Source organism: Anopheles ziemanni, chromosome 2, assembly GCF_943734765.1.
Source record: "Anopheles ziemanni chromosome 2, idAnoZiCoDA_A2_x.2, whole genome shotgun sequence".
Lineage (NCBI taxonomy): Eukaryota > Metazoa > Arthropoda > Insecta > Diptera > Culicidae > Anopheles > Anopheles ziemanni.
The window spans coordinates 80,771,089-80,794,273 of NC_080705.1; the positions used below are offsets into that span (position 1 = coordinate 80,771,089).

Here is a 23,185-nt window from a genome sequence, read left to right on the forward strand (position 1 = left end):
AACATGCTGTTAAAAAGTGCACTGTTGAGTGTGATTCTGTGCAATTTGGTCCGCATAGGATGGACAGCAGAAGGAGAAGCTACAGCCGACATGCCAACCGTGATGGAAGCGATCGTTCGGGCTATGATCGATTTTCGGAGGGAAATCTTGGACAACCTGCAACTGTCGCTCGAGTACCACACGGAGCAGTTAGAGGAAATCAAAGTTTTCGTGGAACATAAGATGGAAGAACAAGAAAACAGAATGAAAAACGAAAATGAGTTAAAGTTCAACTCAATTTTATTAAAATTTCAACAATTTGAAAAAACACTTGATGCGATAAACAGCAGGTCGCATTTCGGCGGTGGCTGGACGGTGTTCCAGCGACGGATTGATGGGTCCGTCGATTTTTACCGCAACTGGACGATGTACAAGCACGGATTCGGAGACTTTAGGGGAGAGCATTGGCTGGGTTTGGAAAAGCTTCATGCTATGAAGAGATCGGGAAGACACGAGCTGTTGGTGCTGTTGGAAGATTTCGAAGGAAACTCAGCCTATGCGCTTTATGATGAGTTCAATATTGCGAGCGAGGTGGAAAAATACAAGCTCACCATATCGTATCCTAACTCATACAAGTGTTTGTTTCATTCTTTTCTATTGCAGTCATTTGAACGGGCCATATTTTCTCAAAGGTTACCATGAGCAATGGGGAGTGAGTTGGGCCACATTTAAACATTTCTACTCGCTAAAATCAGCAACGATGATGTTTCGCAGTCGTGCTACTAACTAGCACTCTGGTGACTTTGGCAAATCGCAGGATTATACCTTCGATTTTCTTTGCTTGCGCTGTTCTGTGTTGTAAACTAAATGTAATTACCAGACGAAATAAAGCGAAATAAATAGATATCTTGATGAAAAAAAAACAACTCATAATATAATTGAAACAAGTCTTCTACGTTAAAAGAAAATTGTGGATTATATTTATTTGTATAATGCTAGATTGCATAAATGTTATTGTAAAAAAACTATCACGATGTAGCGTATGGAACGAACAAAAAAAGGAATGATATGGTTTGGCGTAAATTCTTTATCTAATATTTCTAAACAATTGCATGCAAAAATAATCATAACAAGGGTGTCAGTTGAATTAATGCTCAGAACAACTAATACAAGCAAAGCTTTTTGAAAGGAAATAATAAAAAGTGAGTAACTATAGCTTAACTGCACATCATGTTGCAATAGCGTCCCGGATCAAACCAAAAATGTTTTTCATATGGTTTATGCTCGCTCAGTTCGTTCGAGTACACTCGAGGTTGTATATTTTCCATCTGGCCTAGAATAGAGGCTAGAATATAATAAACAAAAGGATTGTCGTTTTTTCTAAAAAGGTTTGTAAGTTCTTAACTGCCAGGATATGACCGAAGACGGTTGTTACATCAAAAAGTAAGAAAAGATACCTGATGAAAAATCTTTGAGAAACCACGCACAGCAACAGAATAATGAAATCATTACTCATGGGAGAAAGAAGTCAGGTGGAGATAAAATCTACAAAAACTATTTAAAAATGTACAATGAAATCTGACCAATGAGTAACATGCGTAAACCCCTGGTATTTTGCATAGATATTACCAAAATGGAAGTCCAGTTTGATTATGATCGTGTGACTAACCCATTTTAGGTTAACAAACACTAGTAGTTTTTGGAAACAATAGTGTGATTCAAACGCTATGAAAAATAAGTACGCAAAAAAAATATAAAAAACATATGTAAAACAAAATATAAAAACAAAATATAAAACAAATATTGGCTGGGAACAACTAACAAGTTTTTAGAATAACTGCATTAAAACCTGTGGCAAAATTAGTTCATTCTAGGATTATAATCAATGGAAAGTTTTTATGAACGTTGAAGTAAATAAACGTACCTAAGGGTTCTTTACTCGATCGTTCTTTACTCGAACAATATTTCTTTAAAATGCTACGTTCAGTTGTTTGTAGACACTTCGATGGACTCGACGGAAAATTCGGGAGTGAAGTTTGTGAAAGATGTCGATGAAAAATGCGCTGTTGTGTGTTATTCTGTGCAATTTGGTGCGTTTAGGATGGACTGCAGAAAGGGAAGCTACAGCCGACATGCCAACCGTCATGGAAGCGATCGTTCACGCTTTGACGATTTTCGGAAGGAAATATTGGACAACCTGCAAATGTCGCTTGAGTATCACACGGAGCAGCTGGATGAAATCAAAGTTCATGTGGAACACAAGATGGAAGAACTAGAAAAACGAATGAAAACTGAGAGTGAATCAAAATTTAAAGAGCTTCGTGAGGAAATAAATAGCACATTGGATCAACAACAAAATAGCTTATCCTTTCAAGTGCAAGACCTGAAAAATCAAAGCATCGCAAACTTCAAAATACTTCAGGAGGATGCAAATAGACTTAGAAATGAAACTTTCCAACAAATCACCAACATTGAAAAAGCACTAGACGAGATGAGCAGTGAGTTGGTCCCTAGTTCATGTGACCGGATAAAATCTAAGTCGTCTGGAACTTTTTACGTTGGTCCTTATGGAAACATTGCCCAGAAATTCTTGGTGTTTTGTAACGTCGACAACAACTTTAATCTTGTCGGTGGCTGGACGGTATTCCAGCGACGGATTGATGGGTCCGTCGAATTTCACCGTAACAGGACGATGTACAAGTACGGATTTGGAGACATAAATGGAGAGCATTGGCTGGGTTTGGAGAAACTTCATGTTATGACGAGATCGGGAAGACACGAGCTGTTGGTGCTGTTGGAAGATTTCGATGGAAATTCAACCTATGCGCTGTATGATGAATTCAAGGTCGCGAGCGAGGTGGAAAAGTACAAGCACACCGTCGGAAAGTATTCGGGAAACGCTGGTGACTCGTTGGAAGACCATAATGGAATGAAGTTCTCTACATTTGATCAAGATAATGATGAATATGAAGGCAATAATTGTGCAAAAGCATATGGAGGGGGCTGGTGGTACATAAAGTGCTATCGCTGGTACGTGTAAAAAGAGTCAAATTTAGTTGCAGTTTCTGTGTTCCATCTCTTAAAATCACTTTTTTTTCTATTGCAGTAATTTGAACGGAAAATATTTTGAAAGGGGTCAGGAGCACGTGAAGGAACAAGGTATTGTATGGGCACGTTTTCGAGGATTTAGTTACTCGTTGAAATCAACCACTATGATGTTCCGAAGCCGTACTTTTGGTTAGCTCTCGAAAGTCGTGTGCATTTATTGTATGTATTGGAACCATATAATTGCAAGATTTATATGTACATGCGTTCGATCAAATTGCTTTCGTGCTACAGTGTTGTGCATCGTTAGTTTGAAATGTCAAAAGCACTTGTTTATGGATTGGCAAACAACAGTTAATGAGTAAAAAATCTCACAGTTGGTTTTATATGGACCGTAACCTTCCCGATATGATGGAAATTAAAAAACTTACTGAATAATGAAAACTTGATCTATCGTCGAGATATTGGAGTAATTGAGTAACAAAAACTCGAGTTATAGTTCAAAAAATATTGAATCGTCTGGATTTATTTCTTTGTATCGCGAAGTGTTCGTTAGTCATGGATATATTTAAGTCGTTCACTTGACAAATACATTTGATATATTCATTAAAACATATTTATTGAAATGGATTCTGGCACTACCTGATGGAGAATAGATGAATATTAAAACTTAATATAATCTTTGTATCATTCACCAGCTTATTTTGATTACTTATCAGAATTGCTATCCTGATCTTCACGCAGAATAGCCCACAACGAGATATTTACATTAACATATCTCAATTCTGCAGTCAACGCGAACGGTGTAGATAAACGATAAGGCAACCTTGGGTGATGCATTTGAGAAACGACTGGCAATACTTTCCATGACCAACAATTACTTCTTTAAGCCCTCAGGTAAAACATTCAAAAACTGTATTAATCTACAATGGAATCTGACGACTGGGTAACTACGTAAACCACGGTAGTTTTGAACAGAAATGACGCCAATGGAAATCCAGTTTGATTATGATCAAGTAATTAACCCGTTTTAGGTTAATAAAAACTAGTATGTTTTGAAAACAAAAGTATGATTCAAACGTCATGAAAAATAACAACGAAACAAAATGTAAAAACATCTATATGTAACGAAGTTTTTGTGAGAACTGCTCAAAACCTTTAGCTAAGTTAACTCATTCTAGGATTATTATCCATGGAATGTTTTTGAGAACGTTGAAGTAAATGACCGCACCAAATGGCACGATCGTTTATGACTCGAGCAATGTTTCTTCGCAATGATACGTTCAGTTGTTTGTAGAACCTTCAACGGACTCCACGGAAAATTCTGCAGTGAAGTTTGTGAAACATGTTGTTAAAAAGAGCGCTGTTGTGTGTGATTCTGTGCAATTTGATGTATTTAGGATGGACAGCAGAAGGAGAAGCTACAGCCGACATGCCAACGGTAATGGGAGCGATCGTTCGGGCTATGATCGATTTTCGGAAGGAAATATTGGACAATCTTCAACTATCGCTCGAGTACCATACGGAGCAGCTGGAGGAAATCAAAGTTCATGTGGAATATAAGATGGAAGAACAAGAAAACCGAATGAAGAATGAAATCAACGAAATTAGAAAAACACTTCGCGAGATTAGCAGCGTGTTGGTTCCTAGTTCATGTGACCGGATGAAATCTAAGTCTACAGGAATTTTCTACATTAGCCCTTATGGCAACATTGACCAGACATTCTTGGTCTTTTGTAACTTCGACAACAACTTTAACCTGGGCGGTGGCTGGACGGTATTCCAGCGACGGATTGATGGGTCCGTCGATTTTTTCCGCAACTGGACGATGTACAAGTACGGATTCGGAGATGTAAATGGAGAGCATTGGCTGGGTTTGGAGAAGCTTCATATTATGACGAGATCGGGAAGACACGAGCTGTTGGTGCTGTTGGAAGATTGCGAAGGAAACTCAGCCTATGTGCTGTATGATGAATTCAAGATTGCGAGCGAGGTGGAAAAGTACAAGCTCACCGTGGGAAATTATTCGGGAACCGCTGGTGACTCACTGGTTCTCCAAAAAGGAATGAATTTCTCTACATTTGATCAAGATAATGATGTACATGAAGGCAATAATTGTGCGAAAGCATATGGAGGGGGCTGGTGGTACAGAGATTGCTTTCGCTGGTTCGTATTGCAAGAGTTAAATTTAATCACGGTTTATGTGTCGCACCTCTTTAGCACCCTTTTTTCTATTGCAGTAATTTGAACGGAAAATATTTTAAATGTCATCAGAACCACTCGAATGCACATGGTATTGTATGGGTAGATTATCGAGGATGGAGTTACTCGTTGAAATCAACCACTATGATGTTCCGAAGCCGTACTTTTGTTTAGTTCTCGAAAGACGTTTGCATTTATTGTATGTATGGAAAAAAGATAATTGTAGGATTTATATGTACATGCGTTCGATCAAATTGCTTTCGTGCAACAATATTATTCATCGTATTGGAGTAACTGAGTAATAAAAACTCGAGCTATAGGTCAAACAATATTGAATAATTTGGATTTATTTCATTGTTTCGCAAAGTGTTGGTTAACCATGGATATATTTCAGCCGTTCACTTTACAAATACATTTGATGTATTCATCTAAAAATATTTATTGAAGTGTATTCTGCCACTACCTGGAGGAGCACAGATAAATATTAAATCTTACATAATCTTTGCATAATCAACCAGCTTATTTTTATTACTTATCAGAATGGCTATCCTGATCTTCACGCAGAATAGCTCGCAACGTGTTCGTTAATGTTACTCTCTATTCAGCAGTAAACGAGAACGGTGTAGATAAACGATAAGGCAACCTTGGGTGATGCATTTGAGAAACGACTGGCAATACTTTCCATGACCAACAATTACTTCTTTAAGCCCTCAGGTAAAACATTCAAAAACTTTATTAATCTACAATGGAATCTGACGACTGGGTAACTACGTAAACCACGGTATTTTTGAACAGAAATGACGCCAATGGAAATCCAGTTTGATTATGATCAAGTAATTAACCCATTTTAGGTTAATAAAAACTAGTATGTTTTGAAAACAAAAGTATGATTCAAACGTCATGAAAAATAACAACGAAACAAAATGTAAAAACATCTATATGTAACGAAGTTTTTGTGAGAACTGCTCAAAACCTTTAGCTAAGTTAACTCATTCTAGGATGATTATCAATGGAATGTTTTTGTGAACGTTGAAGTAAATGACCGCACCAAATGGCACGATCGTTTATGACTCGAGCAATGTTTCTTCGCAATGATACGTTCAGTTGTTTGTAGAACCTTCAACGGACTCCACGGAAAATTTTGGAGTGAAGTTTGTGAAACATGTTGTTAAAAAGAGCGCTGTTGTGTGTTATTGTGTGCAATTTAGTGCGTTTAGGATGGACAGCAGAAGGAGAAGCTACAGCCGACATGCCAACGGTAATGGGAGCGATCGTTCGGGCTATGATCGATTTTCGCAAAGAAATATTGGACAATCTTCAACTGTCGCTCGAGTATCACACGGAGCAGCTGGAGGAAATCAAAGTTCATGTTGAACACAAGATGGCAGCACAAGAAAAACGAATGAAAATCGAGAGTGAGTCAAAGTTTAAACAACTTCTAAAGGAGATAAATATCTCATTGGATCAACAAAAAAGTAGTTTATCCTTTCAAATGCAAGACCTGCAAAATCAAAGCGCCGCAAACATTAAAATGCTCCTGGAAGTGAAATATGAAAGTGAATCAAAATTCAAGGATCTCCGAGACTCGAACAAAATGTTCCGAGAGGAGATGAAACCACTGTTTGATAAAAATAACGCACAAATCCAGGAAATTAGAAAAACACTGAACGCGGTGAATAGCATGTCACATTTTGGCGGTGGCTGGACGATGTTCCAGCGACGGATTGATAGGTCCGTCGATTTTCACCGCAACTGGACGATGTACAAGCACGGATTCGGAAACATTAACGGAGAGCATTGGCTGGGTTTGGAGAAGCTTCATATCATGACGAGTTCAGGAAGACACGAGCTGTTGGTGCTGTTGGAAGATTTCGAAGGAAACTCAGCCTATGCGCTTTATGATGAATTCAAGATTGCGAGTGAGGAGGAAAAGTACAAGCTCACCGTGGGAAAGTATTCAGGAACCGCTGGAGACTCGTTGACATACCATAATGGAATGAAGTTCTCTACATTCGACAAAGATAATGATGGATATGGAAGCACTCATTGTGCGGAAGCATATGAAGGAGGCTGGTGGTACAGAAAGTGCTTTCGCTGGTTCGTATTTCATGAGTTAAATTTAGTCACGGTTTAAGTGTCACACCTCTTTAACAGCCTTTTTTCTATTGCAGTAATTTGAACGGAATATATTTTCACGATGGTATTGAGCATTCGGCCGAACAGGGACTTGTTTGGCAACAATTTCGAGGAATGAATTACTCGTTGAAATCAACCATTATGATGCTTCGAAGTCGTACTTTTGATTAGCTCCCGAAAAACGTTCGCACTTATTGTATGTATTGGTACAATATAATTGCAAGATTTATATGTACATGCGTTCGATCAAATCGCTTTCGTGCGACAATATTAATCGTCGTTAGTTTGAAATGTCAAAAACACTTGTTTAATGATTGGCAAGCAATAGTTTATGTTTAAAAAATCTAACAGTTTTTTTATATGGACCTTTCCGATATGGTGGAAGTTATAAATACGAATTGAATAATGAAAACATCATATATCGAGATATTGGAGTAATTGAGTAATAAAAACTCGAGTTATAGTTCAAAAAACATTGCATCGTTTGGATTTATTGCTTTGTATCGCGAAGTGTTGGTTAGTTATGGATATATTTAAGTCGTTCACTTGACAAATCCATTTGATATATTCATTAAAACATATTTATTGAAATGGATTCTGCCACTACCTGGTGGAGCACAGATAAATATTAAATCTCAAATAATCTTTACGTAATCAACCTTCTTATTTTTATTACTTATTAGAATTGCTATCCCGATCTTCACGCAGAATAGCTCGCAACGTGTTCGTTAATGTTAATCTCTCAATTCGGCAGTCAACGCGAACGGTGTAGATAAACGATAAGGCAACCTTGGGTGATGCATTTGAGAAACAACTGGCAATACTTTCCATGACCAAAAATTACTTCTTTAAGCCCTCAGCGCGAAGGAACGCGATGAAACATTTTTATCAATAATGAGCCCATTCCAATTGCATTCATCCAGTGGCGGGCGAAAAATTCTATCCTCTTGGGATTTACGAGCTTCCGCTTCGGGTGGGTGAGCATCGTTCTGGATTGCTCATTAACTCATCGACTGGCGCTTACGAATTTGTCAGATTAAAATAGATTTTCGTACGGCCCACGTCGAGGTTTGGTACCTACCGGCACTGCAGTCGGCGTGACGACTTGTTGACCTTCGTCACCTTCGCACCGTCCGGTCGATCCTATCGGTCAATCGTATCGTATTTTTCTCTGCCTTTTAAATGCGTTTTATAACGCAACTACAGAGATAGGAAGCACGGAAAGTCACTCTTGGTTGTCCAAATCCGGCATCCATCAATGATTTAACCAGCGGTAGGATCGACAGGCTTTGCGTAAAGGGTGGCTTCGTCTGTTGGGAGTATTCACCGCCGTTGCGCCATGGTTGCCTTATCTTAGCCGCAATGCATCTCAATACGCTAATGTAAATTGATTACAAAATGGAACTACCCGTAGAAGCTGGTCAGGGGGTTTTGCTTTCCGGACGTTTCCCTCGATGGGAGGGAACTCTCCTTACGAAGTGCGTGAGACAAACCCCATCCCGAAGCGGTCCTAAGTTCATACGTAAAGTGGCGCGCGGTGGTGACTGCCGTGGGGCGGAAAAAGAAATAGATTTCTCTATCGTGCCGCACGTTTTACGACCAAGCAAAGGGGAGAAAACTCAGTGGGATTCCTCTTCCTTCCCGGCGCGATCGCTAAACACACTCCATCTCCTTCGTCCATCTAACCCGCGGCCACGGACACGGTGGCAATCCGACGCCTATAAATCATTTGTTGATAACCATCAACTGATTATTATGTTTTACTCCACGCCACGACTCGGCGCGGTCTCGCCGCGTTGGCTCGTGGCCTTCACCCGATGGCGTTCCAGCGCAGAGGATCGAGAGAAGACAGATCGGTGGCTCCCGCCCCCGAACGAAAGCCGCCGGCATTCGGCTGGCGGGCAAGCTAGATTCAATAAAAGCGAAGTTCAGTGCCGGGTCCGTCGACCACGAGTCGGCGCGATTAGAGCCTGATTGAATTTATCAGTCACGATTTTTTCGAGTACCGCCCCAGCGCACGATCGCCGCGAAAGCACGTGTTGCTTCGTGTTGCGGCGGGAGGGTGAAAGGGCGACAGAAACCATCTCGGGGATGGTGGGGGAAGATTATCGAACCGCGAGAAATCGAAAGACGATTATCGAAGACGGGTAAAAAGAGCCGGTGATCGCGGCCCACCCCTCCGAGGGCACACATTCCTTTCGGGTGATCGAAGCGAAGCGTGGCGTGACGCAGTTGCGTGAGAAAGCACGCACGCCCTTGATTATAGATCGGTCGTCCGCGTCGGTTTCGGATGGCCAGAAAAGGCGATTCTAGGATGATCTGATCGATGGTCCTCGGGTGAGTTGAGGAGGCTTCCATTCTTTTTTATTTTTGGTGAAGATTGATTCCCATTCTGAGGAAACGCCTTCGTTATCGCTTTGCGTCGGAAAAACTATTCCCACTTGAGGCGATTAGGCGTCCGCTCGGAGGTGAGTCAAAGCAGAACCAACTATCGGGTAAGCGCATTCGAGGCGATGACGAACGGGTGAAAAAATGGTCGAAGGCGAGAGAAGTAGAAAAAGAAGTTGATTTCATTTCTGGAACTGATGACATAAGCGTTTCCCAAATAATGTATACCGTAGATGTACCATATTTGGCGCAGTTAAGGAAATTCTGCATAACAAGTTGAATAACAAAATCAATGTTCGGTCAAATCATACCATTTTCTGCACAGTGCTAGCCTAACTACCATAGAATATAAGAAAAATAAGTGAGAAACTCTTAAATTGTTATTTCTTCAAGTTTCAGAAACTCTTTGTGTGGCACTTTATGTTCCTAACTTGGCGCATGGTTTTTGCAATGTTCCTTACTTGGCGCGATGTGTTCCTAACTTGGCGCACTTAAAACAAAATGGATGTAGTTCATTGAATTCAATAGCTATATTCAAATGTCAACTTAAAACAATAGAATCACTTTTCAACAGAAATTCAAAAAACAATTTAGCTTTTTTTGCTGCGGACTTTGGCTTCTCTCGTGGAAATAAAACTATCTCATCGCGAACTTTTATAATCTCATTCATCAAAGCCTTCTATGATTCAAAAATATCTAGCAGCGAAACAGGCATATTCTCCACGGTGAATAATTAGAAACACTGTGAGCCAAACTTGGCGCAAAATTGTTCGCTTCAAAATTAGCATAAAAATCTCAAAAAACGCCGAATCTAACCATGCTTCATTGAAAATACTTACTTTTTAACAGTTTCTGATAAATAAAATCCCTAATAATTTTTCCTTTGCGTATTAATTATTGGAAACAGTTGAACCCATTCCTTAGTAGCGTTGCTAACGCGGGTAAAAAATGGCGCACTTGTGAGATGGAATTTTTCATTTAATTATATATACATTCAATAACTAAAAGCCAATAACATGTTTTGATGCGGATGTATTGTACAAACATAAACAAATATTTGACTGCATATTTTAGGCTGAAATGATTTGGAAATAGTCTAATATCGAAGAAAATATTAGAAAGTGCGCCAAGTTTGGACCCGCGCCAAGTATGGTGCTTCTACGGTATAATACGGAAGGTGATTTTACGATGCATATCCAAGTAGAAAATAGCGTTTTCGGTTGTTTTGATTTCGAGTAAGTATAGTTTGATCATTTTCAGTATCAATATGGAGGCTATTTGAATGAAATACAAAATCAATTTATGTCTCAATTCGTACTTATATTAATTTTGACTGAAACAATTTATTGAATTTACGCGTTTTGTTAGTAACGTAAGAAAAATTTAAAATTTAATTATTTAAAACCTTTTTGTGAGATTCAGCGCTAACCAAAAAGCTATCGATGAAAACTAAACGAAAATCATTTGTCGTTTTTATTAGTCTGCATTTTTGGAGGCCCCTCTTTTCCCTCTCCCGTACTTGGGTACTCCTTTGCTATGGCTTGGAGTTTGTTTTCGTACGATCGCTTGTTAGTTTATAGCAACGCCGTGTCGTGTGAATCGTTTAGCATCGTTTTGGCCAGCAACGTCCTTCGGCTAAGCAGCTGCACTTTCAGGACAAGTTTTGAGCCCTACAAGGAAGCTTGAATCGTTCAGCAACGTTTGAGAATTGGACCGGAAAATAAATGGGTCGAAAGAAATGCACCGGGAAGGAGAGAGAGAGAAAGATAAAGGGCGAAAATAAAAAGTGTCTAACCATCAACCAGTTTTAGATGCTATTAGAGACCCGAAATCATAACGGAGCATCGGATGATTTGTGACCCTATCGATGGATAATGATGACACAAATTACAACGTGGTATAATGTGAGAAAAAGCGTTATAATAAAATCAAACATAACTTTATACGGCGATGCGCATTAAAGAGAGGTTTGTTTTTGCCGCTCCTTTGGCTTGCCTATATTCTTTTTACATTTGCAGAGCAAGAGCAAAAACAATCGCTTGGAAAAGATCCTGCCTTTGATTCGATCTTCCGCAATGGCTTTGATGTGTAGGAAAAATATTTGGGAAATTAATGTCATCTCCCGAAACCTGCCGAGATGATTCGCAGCGGCGCATTCCTGTGGTTATAAATTTATGAAATTATGCCAAGCTGTAGCAATATTAGGAGAATGGGGAAAAAAAGTCGGAACCAAAGACGGAGGAAATAAGAAAGGAGGCATAATTTGTACGGAATCTTTCCAGCTTAGAAACAAGAGCAATGGGCAAATAAATTATCATAATGCAGATACAAGAAACAGCATATTTAAGCTTTTTAGAATAAATTTTAAAATGAAACATTGGAGTATAAGGTTTTGCTAACTCAAAATGTATTGCTTTGAAAAATCCCGAGTGTGTTTTCTTCAACACAAAAATATAATAAAAAAGATAATTTAAATATATCTTTACAATGATTTTCACACCACCTGCCGCATGTAGGTCATTTAAAACAAATCTACATTCAGCACCATTGCGTCCTCAATTAGCAATTAACAGGATATAAGGAAACCTTAAAGAAATATGAGTATAATTTGCATGATGTCACCTTGGTGTGGTGGTTTAATTTTTACTGCACCGTTGACATTACAATTAACAAATACGGCCCGAACCGAGGCGACCGGTTTGAGAGTCTCCAAAGCTGCAGCCCCAATGCATATTGCACCGGGGCCAGGTTCGATCCGCCCGATCCCCGAGACGGTGGCCGCCGGGCCGCATTTGGAGACGATTGGTGTTCCGCCCACGCGCGTCCGCGTCGGCCAATAAAACTTTCACTTCAACTAATTCATTAATTAACAAAACCCGGTCCCGGCGTAGCCCGCTACGGGAGGGCTACCGTACCCGGCCAGACTTCGTTTGAAGCACAATAAATATCATCGCCGGACTTCGAAGTCGCCGAAAAAGGGACAGACCGCGACGATGTCGACAACGATGGTCGGATGGATCGATCGGATCCGGGCGTGGGAGTAAAGTCTGTCTGTCGCTGCGTGCCGACGTGCGTTGGGTCGGGGAAACGCTTCAATCATTAGCGCCGGATCTGGTTCTGGTGGTCGTGTTCTACCAGACGCGGGGACGAACGGCCCGTCTGGATCCGGCCGAGGTCAAGCGGGATGGATTACTAAAGTATCCGGCTGATGGTATTTAATTGAAAATTTATTCAACGATTTGCTCGGCCCTGGATGCTTGGCCAACGGTGGCCTTCGATGCCTTTCGGGGTCGAAGGAACGCATCGCATTAATCGGTGCGCGAGTGTTTGATTTTGCTTTAAACTGTTTCTTTTAATTTAATTAGTTGAAGGATTTTAAATCGTCGGTGTTGGAAATATATTATAAGAGAAACACCATTTTCGTTAGAACTTTCGCTTGTTATTTTAAGAATATGTTAATAACATAAAGAACTGTTTATCGATAAAATTTTTCCGGTGTAAATAAACTAAACGTTCTAGAGTTAAAAATAATATAAATTTCGCGTTAGAGTAGCGATCCATCAAATCAATGATGAATTTTGAATTAAGATTTATAATCCTTAAGAAAGTGTGCGTGATATGAAAATATACTATTCGAGTTATGAAAGGATGCATTTTTAAGGAATGGTGTTTTAGTCTATTAGAAGAAGAAACAGACTTTTTGCAAAAAGGGACATTTGCAGTTGATATGTTTTATACAAAAGATAGATACAAACCATGATCATTACATCCTATCGAAGTGCGGGAAAATTTCGATTATTTGTCTCACGCGTTTCCACAAATTTTGTATCATATATTTGTGAGAAAATCTTGATCCTTCCAGGTATCTAAAGTGAGCTATTCTTTCGCAAACATTAGATGCGCCCTTTTGCCTCACCTTACTCTAAGGATATTACCTTACGACATATGCACGTGTGCTGAAACGCGTTAAGGCAAAGCATGGAGGAAGGTTTGATTAAATATCGTCGCCACCTGAACGTAGCAATAAAACCCGACCGAAAACCTCTTTATTAATCATGATTAATCGACTACAATTATGCAAATTACAGCACTCCCTTCCAAGGCCGCTAGGTGGTGTAGGGAAATTAAGCGTGCAAACCGCTCGACCTGACGTGAAAGTAGGCAAGAAAGACGAGAAAAGGTTGCGTGCAGCAACAACTCCGGTAGCCACCATTGGCACGGGTGAATCTTTGCGTCTCCGCTGATAATCAGGTACCTACGTTGCAGCCGTGTCTAGTGTTTCCTGCCGCTATCCCCGAGTTTCACGGGAGGAAGTGAAAAAAAGGATCTCTCACCGGCTGGTGAAGGAAACCGGTTGCCCTTCGGGGTCTTCTCGCGCCCCACACACGGGTTGCGCGGGTAAACAAATCGGGTGCTTAAGTAGCTGGTTTGTGTAAACAAACAAAGTATGTAAACACGGCCAACTAAACGGACGAGGCGAGTGTCTCGCGAAGAAATAATTTATGCAAAATACTTCGCGGTTCATCAATTCTTCGGTCGTTGGGCGACAGCTGGGTGGAATCCAGGGAGGACTCCGCACTCCTAGGATGCAGCTGGTGCCAATTCATTGGTGCATCTTGGGCGGAAATGACGCGGATAATATGGGTCAATTAATCACCTCGGGCCCGTTCCACCGAACCGAACCCACCAGAACGCTGACACTAATGATGTCCTCCGGCTCTCCGGGTCTAAAGCCTATGTCTTCTGGGGGTTTCCAAACCCCCTGCTTGCTATGCAAAATAATATGCAACAGCATTCCGTCCCTGGGTGATTGAATAATTTTCTTTTCTACTCGATCGAGCGCTCCGATTGAATAGTGCAATTCTTTATAAACCCCTTTTTCATACCGCCGATGGTGCTGTTACCGGTTGTGGTTGAGTTTATGTCACATCATTCACTTGTCATTTGTCACACACATCAACGAAAAGGGCTCGTGGGAAAGGGACGCGAGCACGATCCGTCTAATCATCGGCTGGCCGTTAGGGATTGATTATGTGATTCGCGCCGTTTAACCCTTTTTTAACGGTAGGTCAATGGCAAGGTTTTGCATCTGCATTCCCCGAGACGGATCGTGGTTGGTATTAGTTTGCAAAATCAATTCACCTTGATTGGTGCAAGGTGATTTTGCATAAACTTTGAAGCACGTTGATGTGCTGGTTTTTCGGGTTTAATTCGATTTTTTTGCATCAAAATTAATGGTTTTTCTGCTGTGTCGAGTTTAATTTAGAAAAGAAAGAAAATTTGGCGGAGAAATCCATCCTTTGTTCATTCAAAACCGTTACTTTCCATGCATGCTGAGTTGGGCAATGGAACCTTTTCCTTATGCGTTGTGCCTTTGAACATTGATTAGGAAATTTTGCATAAAAAATTCTGACTCATGATGCTAATGATCGAACTTCAATGCAAAATTAGGTTTGATGAAAAAACACCAAAGGGTAAAAATCTAAACATTCGAGACGAATCTGAAATTTACTTCATCGTTGTTTCCTTTCATAAATGATTATTAAAATATAGTTCTACCACATTGGCGCTTTTATAGTATTTTATCAAACTCGTTTGAAGCCAGGCGTTCTCGAATATGTTACTGATAAGAAACTGTTTTTAAAATCACCATTAATTGGTTTTTCAAGGCCAGTGTTCCATAGTTTTACGAAATAAGAAGCAAGGTTAACCAAATTGTACAGAAAAGTTATAGTTTTTTTATCCATTAAATTATCGTTTGGTAGCATTTTCAACACTTGCAAAAACATTACGATTTAATTGCTTTATTTCAGACGATTTTAACCGAATCGAACAACACCACGGACAGCTTTTTGAAACCTGGGGTTCAACTAAAGGTTATTGTTATCCTCATTAGTTCGTGGTGTTGAAAACAACAGTCCACTAATCGTAGATCTACAAATCAGTGTCCCATGTATAGTGCACTTTTTATCGCGGATTGCGTCTCTGTGAATAAATTTATTATAAAATTAATATTTCCGATCTCCGATCGATCCGCGAACACCATGTGTCGCGCACTGTCACGCCGTGAATAAGAATGTGCCAACTGGCAACAAATCATAAATTTTTACTACACGCTGATGATGTTAAGAGACCCCTCCACTCCACCCCACCGGGTTGAATGCCTATAGCCCCACTTTCCCACAAGTCGAAGCGAAAAAAAGGCGCATGCGATCGGTGCATTACGGCCATTTTCCGCTGATTGCCCACACCTCATAAAGCACGACGCCTACTCGTTCGCGCGTTCTCGAGCGTGGAGCTGCTTGCAAAATGGCCGTCGCGGCAGCCGTCCGGCCCGCCGGCGAAGAAGAAGAAGCCGAAGAAGTAATCGGCCGGCGGCTCAGCGGGGGTTTAATTAACGTGCACCGCGCGACCACGGGAGACCGCGCGACCGCCCGACGGCAAGATGCAGATGCTAGGTTGCGTCCGGGTGGCACACGGCACCCCCCGTTTCGGCCGCGAACCCGCAGCACGCAACAAGCAACCGCACAACCGGCCAACGGGATGTACACGCGCGTTGTCGGAAATTTGAAACCAAGATAAGTTCAACACAGGACGACGACGGGCGAGCGAAAGCAAAATCCCCGAACTAAACGACGACGCGGTGATGTGTTCCTCCTTTCTGCCGTGTGCCGGCGGCCGGAGTTGTGTCGTGTGACACCGGTGGGTGTCCTTCGAGTCGAAACCGCGGAACACTTAAAAAGGATGTGTGGGTAGTGAGGTGGAAGCGAAAACAACAAAAAAAGAAAAAAAAAACCGATGCATTCCTTCGACGAAGGGATTCGGTGTCCATCATTAGGGGACCCGCGTGACAGATACGGCCCGGGGGATGGGTATCGTGTTTCGTGCGGTACTGCAGAAGCTGCACATACACACACACACACACACACACACACACACACACACACACACACACACACACACACACACACATGTAAAAATTCCAACAACTCCACCGAGGTCACGAGGAAAGGATTCTGTTACGCAGATACGAAAGGACAGGCAAACAACATTGCACAGTGGACTAAAAGGATATCGAAGGAAACGATTTTGAAACTGCCCACCAAGCGACGAACCCCGATCGGATCCTTCCATGGAATGTACGCCACCGTGTTGCGTTTTTTATTATTATTATTATTATTGTGTCCATCGTTGTTAGTTTTTGAATATGTTTCCATCATCTCCTCCACGGCCACGACGAACGGGTGGTTCGGGATCGGACCACGTCGTCTTACAATGGTGCGGTAATTAATACTTTTCCATCGTTCAGCTGCATCCTGACCGCAGCGGGGGCAGACCATCGGGAGGAATTTCATAATCCTGTCGAAACAACCCCTGTCCTGCCAACCGTTCGATAATCCGCTCCCAACGACGACCACGACGCGTCCATACGATCGTGAGTCATCATCTTAGGCGCACTCGAAGGAGGTTGAGCGTAATTTTCTACGGACCCTTTTTGCTTCCGCGCATAGCATCTTTGAGACCCTGGCAAAAACCGGGTCGTTGTTGGTTTGGATTTTTCGGTCCGGTGCCGTATCGTGCAGGGATCGTCTTTCGCGTGCATCTTTATCTTACAACTAGGGTTATTTCATTTTCTTTGGGGTAATTTTCTCGTTGGCTTACTTCTAGTCCGTCCCGATCTTCGACTCTTCCCCCTTACGCCTTAGCCTCGGTTCGTTGGGCAGGAAATGGTTAGAAATTGTGTGTATTTTGGTGTGCGTTTATCTCGTGCCCGTCGCGCCCGCCATTACGATCCTTTTTTTCTCTTTCGTTTCTCACTCTTTCAACTTTCGTCATTGCGCTTCGAGGTGAGTTTTTGACTCAAACCTTCGTTTTTCGACGTCTTCGAGAGGGTTTTCGCTTCCTTTGCGGGCCGTTTTCCCCTTTGCATCCTTCGTCAAACGAGCGCCCCTTTAGAAGCCGTGTGCTGTTTTGAAAACACAAAATGACATTCGAACACGCGGCGACGTGAGGATCATTTTTCATTCATGCGTTTGACGGGCTGAGCGATACGGTGTTGGTTCTTTCCATTATTTTTTTCTCCCTTTCATTCTTTGTGGGAAAACGGTTTCCGGCGTGCGCTTCTAAGGCGTATTGCTTTCTGATGACATATTGTTACTTTTTTGTGAACTAGTTAAGTATGCTGCTCCGATTTTAACCATTTTAAAATATTGACATAAAATTTAGAATTAATTTTAGTGTTTAATATTCAAATGTTTTTCTTTGATTTTCATGTTAACCTCCACATGCTTATTAGTTAAAATTAGGATACAATGCCATCTCATTAGAAGTTGTTTGCTTAATGCAAATAATATGTCACCTATGGACAATATAAATCGATCTCTGAAGACAAACTTGGGACACCGCAGGGGGTTTATGGCAAGTCCATTTATGTCCTTGGTGTGTCTTCCTTTTTTTCTCCATAGCCGTTCGGCGCCTGGCAGCAATCGCTAGCCAAGCGGCGAACGATAAGAAATGTTTGTAACATTTCTTCTCGCCCGTCTACAAGCGATCGGTAAAAAGGTTGAAACAAAACGCGATGGAAGAAAAATAGTCTGCGCTTAGCCGTGCAGACGTATTCGTCGTGATGGTTTTGGAAATATTTAGTCCCCGCAACTCTCCCTCCCCCCGCAGCGTGCGGTCCCTAGGGGGGGCAGCCATCGATTAGTTTCCTAATCTTTGTGTATGTTTTTTAGGTCCTCCGTTCCGTTCCAGCATCCCGTCTTTTCTACGGCGCTAATGGAACCGGTTGAAGAAGGGACCATTTTCTTTGGGCCACGTGCACCGAACGGTGGAAGCTGCTGGGGAAAAAAGGAGAGCGAACATGATTCCTTTAGGACCTTCGAGAGCAGCAAGTGTAATTAGTCAATGAGCAAACGGATTTTGTTTGTTCAGCCCGAACGGAACGGCTCTTACCACGGAGGAACGTCGGAAGATCGCTGGAGGCAGATTGCGGTTCGATAAGGCTCCGGTGGCTGGCGCTGCACAGCATGCGACTGGCACACGGCTAGACAGACACGCTCGCACGCACGCTCGCCGGAGCCACTGGTCAGTACGCCGGATAATTGGCCCTTCAGGTTCAGACAGGTAAGTGGAGTACTGCGGGCCGTTTCCGGTCCGGGTTCGGACTTGTGAAGTGGTTAAGCATCGACTGGCGATGTTTCAATTTGTACGTCGCCAGCACCCCGCGTCCGGTGCGTTATCCTTTTCTCCGAGGTCTGTCGGTCTTATCTGGCGGTACCGGAGACATGCGATTACCGGGGCCGGGAACTGTTGCGTACCGAGCACGGGTCAGGACATCTTCCCAAGGCATGCTGTTTTTATTCCAACCGGTCATCGGCAAGAACTTATCTTAAAGAAAGAAATCCCGAAAGCATATGAAAAACGATCGAGATCCGGACCGAGCATCCTTTCCTCGAGGCGGCACTCCGACGCCACTCGGACGCTTTGCCGACGCAGGGGGCAAAAAAGATTGCTAATGACCGACTGGCACCAGAAACTCGGAGAAACGATGCGCGATTCCCCAAAGGCAGGTGTGCGAGCCTTGACAAATATGTGATGAACACGGAATGTGGAGCATTTAATTGAATTAAGCATAATTAAGGAGGTAGAGGCCGTGGACGGGCGACCGCGGGATACGAATTCCGGGAGCCAACGAAAATTCTCCTCCCGATGGTGGTGTTTTCCGTACGCGAACCAAGAACCCTCCGGTGAGATAATGCATGTCGCCCTGGCGCGGCTTTGCGTCCTCGGTGGTTGGTGACAATTTTGGCGAATACGTTGACAAATAGATCGGCTCGGTGAGGATGATTCCGAACGCTGTGTGGCATTTGTGGCAAAGCGAACGAGTATTTTTTAATTTAAGTTTTTATTCAACGACTCGATCGATGTTGGAGAATTTCGCTTGTACGGGATGGCGTCGAGTACAAGACTTTTGGAGGCTTGAAACAACGCGTAACAAGGTGCTTGAAACGGTGGTTGAGGCTTAAATGTTATGAAGGCTTAAAAAGGATTAAAGTAACAACAAAAACAGCGATTATCCGTCAAGAATTCAATGCGAATGTATTTCAAAACAATTAGCGGCTTAAGGGTTAAGTTTTAAAAAATTCCAAAGTATTCGTTTTTGTAAGCGGTTTCTTTAATCCGTAAATTGGACACTTCCGATCAAACGATAATTAAGAAAAATTACAATGATTGAAGATTTCACTAAATTAGCAGCAAATTTCTCTACGCATTGGGGAATTAAAAGGCTATTTGTTCATGTGTTTAAAAGTATTCCTTATTGTGTACATACCTAGCTGTATTTTTGTGGTATTTGAACTATTTTCATTGAAGTATTCAAGTTTCTCGCTTTGACGTCAATTGCTTCACATCAAAGTGCGGTTAAACGAAATGGTATTTGTTTGTCGCTCAAAATTTGTAATGTGTTTAGAAATATTCTTTATGTAAAAAATACCTAGTTGTGTTTTTGTGGTGGTTTAATTTTTTTTTTAATTATAAATGTTAATTACCTAGTTGTATTTTTGTGGTATTTTAACTACTTTCATTGAAGTATTCAAGTTTCTCGCTTTGACTTCAATTGCTTTACATCGAAGTGCGGTTAAACGAAATAGTTTTTATTTGTCGCTCAAAATTTGTAATGTGTTTAAAAATATTCCTTATGTGAAAAATACCTAGTTGTATTTTTGGTATTTTAACTATTTTTATTTTGAAGTATAAATGTGAAATACCTAGTTGTTTTTTCGTAATATTTTAACTACTTTCATTGCAGTATTCTAGTTTCTCGCTTTGACGTCAATTGCTTTACATCGAAGTGCGGTTAAACGAAATATTTTGATTTTTCGCTCAAAATTCCTACCTTCTGTGGGGTTTATTATGAGGGAGGCCTATAATTTTCGGAACATATTTATGACACGTCCATCGGACGGTGCTCGCGTGGACCTGCCGCTCCACTGGAAACCGAGGCCGGTGCCCGATGAATATTCATACCAGACTACGATGTGTTCCCTCGGTTTAGGTATACCGATCGCTTCTCGCAGCATGTGTCTCCAAAACGATCGAAAAATGGTAAATAAAAATTTGGCAAGTGCAAGGTTCGTTCCGTTCGTTACCAAAGCCTCACCTCATCATCGTCATCATCATCTTGGGCACGCTGGAAACGGAATTGATCTGTGTGACAATTTTTCGACATCTTTACGATCGCGTTCGATCGGGTTGCGGGTGTTTTCGTTCTGATCCCATCTGATGGGAAGGGAAGGTTCTGGCCACAAGGAAACGTTTTTATTGTCCCCCACAATGGGTTGAAGCGCACGCCGGGAGAGCACGCTGGGAGAGTGTCCCAGTGTCCCGGAATCCCAGCGCCGGCATGCTGAGTCCGTGAGCCGTCACGCTGGACGTGCGGTTTCATGCCGAGATTAAATCATTACTCGCCCCGGACGGACGTGCTTCCCGTGCCCCATGCGGGACACTCATTCCAAATGCGCCGCCGAGAGCCGCGTCTTCGAGGCTGCGGATGAAGATTTACGAATTGTCCCACCCTCCTCCCGCTGCTGCTCCCACCCACATCCACGTGGAACACGCCAACGGGGAATCCGGCGAATTGTAAATTACATTTTATGCGCGACCTAATAGCCGCTGAAATATGATCGTAAAACATGTCACGAGCTGTGCTGCGCGTTTTACGAGTGTTTTGATTTCTGGCGCGATGGTGTGCGCGATCGCGAAGGCGCTAAATGTGGTCCATACTGAGGCGCATTTGCTACCAGCACTCCCGCTGCTTCTGGCTTCGAAAACCGCGGCCAGAAAAATGCTAATGAGCGCACCGTGGCACCACGCGCAGTGTTTCATTTTGGCTTCTTCTTCATTTTTCGGTCAGGGGGGAGGCGATTTTATCCATCCCTGCCCGGACTTCACTCGTTAGGTGACTTTTATGGGTGAATCCTCGCCGTGGTCGGGGTTAATTTGACAGCTTCGCAGTAGGACTTGTCGCTTGCCAATCACGTGTGCACGGATCTCGCACGGTGGAAGTCAAACGTATTTCGGATAGTGCTGGCTGAAATAGATCGTCAACCACAGATTTTATTCTTTGAAAGGGTATAAAAGAATTATTTAAAATAATTTTTACTCAATAAAGAATTCATTTAATGGTGAGTAAAATTGATGCTCTACCTTGTTGTGTATTTTAAGGCAATCGTAAACGACTTGTTATTTAAATTTTTGTTAACAAATTTAAATTTTCCTATACGGTAATATTATTTCACTAAAAGTTATCATGAAATGATTTTTCTATAGCACAAAAAAGACAAAAACGAAACCTACTTTGCGAAGCTTTACTTTTCAAATTTTTAACATCCGCAATGTGTTACTTTATACGCATCTAGTAAATTCCATTCTCTGGCAGCCAAGAACGGATTAGCATTCCCACCGGAGCGTACCACAGACGTGCGAAAACTCATGCCCATGGCACGGAAAACGTGAAACCCGATCGGGCGGGACTGGCTGGCGTTCAACCGCCTCGACACGTATGATCTCGTCACGGTTCTTAATAGACAACGCTATAACGATCACCCGAGGGGCTTGGGGTGGTGGATGGACGGGCAAGAACATGGTACGGGTAACATGCCGCTCGTGACAAACCACCACCCGACTTCGCTCGGACCCAACATGGAAGCGGCGTCGTGCGTTCGCGTGCGCGCGCGCTGGCTTGTAAATTGTCACATTAAACCGGAGCGCGGTCCGGTTGGGGTTTCGCTTTCGGTCCGGCGGTGTCACCAAAAGGATGCCGCACGCCCCATCACCCCCCTCCCCACGCTGGTGGTGGCACATTCCAAAACCGACACCCGTTCGCACCCGGGGCCGATTAAATCCGGGGTGCCGTTAATAATATTATGATAATGTAAATATGTATATCATTTCCATTTTACGACGAGTTGTTATTATCGTGCGCGCATTATCATTCAAATGGCTTCGGCGCGGTGGAAAAGTGACCGACGCGCAATAGGGTTTAACACCGTGCGCCCCGAGATGCAGGTGGACAGGTTCGGGGCCCTCCGAATAAGATGGCGTTCAATTCTTCTTCTTCAAGTCCAGGCCGAATCCAGATGCGGAGGAAATTTTTTCTTACCTTTCCCTCCCGAAAGCTCTCAAATTTCCCGCTTTCCTCCTAGCCCGGACGGTTGCATCGTCGTGTTCGGTATTGGAAATTAGAATATTAATCCCACAAATGGCTCCGAAAAATAAACAAACTTTAATGTGGACGGGTTCGCACCTGGGGTGGATAATTTTCGGTCGAGCCGTTGGAATATGTTTACCATTAGAGGCCGTTCGGTAATTGGGGGACAAGAAAACGGGCTGCCATCTAATCTAACGAGGTTGTTAGGATGACGAAGATGACGTG

General features: G+C 42.4%; 1 protein-coding gene across 1 annotated transcript; it reads left to right on the forward strand.

The window, feature by feature from the left end:
- The first annotated feature begins 6,475 nt into the window (after nucleotides 1–6,475).
- LOC131294511 (ficolin-1-like) lies at nucleotides 6,476–7,360 on the forward strand. Its single transcript, XM_058322558.1, has one exon. The coding sequence runs from the start codon at nucleotides 6,476–6,478 to the stop codon at nucleotides 7,358–7,360; it is 885 nt and encodes a 294-aa protein (XP_058178541.1).
- The last annotated feature ends 15,825 nt before the right edge of the window (nucleotides 7,361–23,185 follow it).

What these genes read in the sequence shown, in the direction of transcription:
- LOC131294511 (XM_058322558.1), top strand. Translation starts at nt 6,476, where the DNA reads ATGCCAACGGTAATGGGAGCGATCGTTCGGGCTATGATCGATTTTCGC.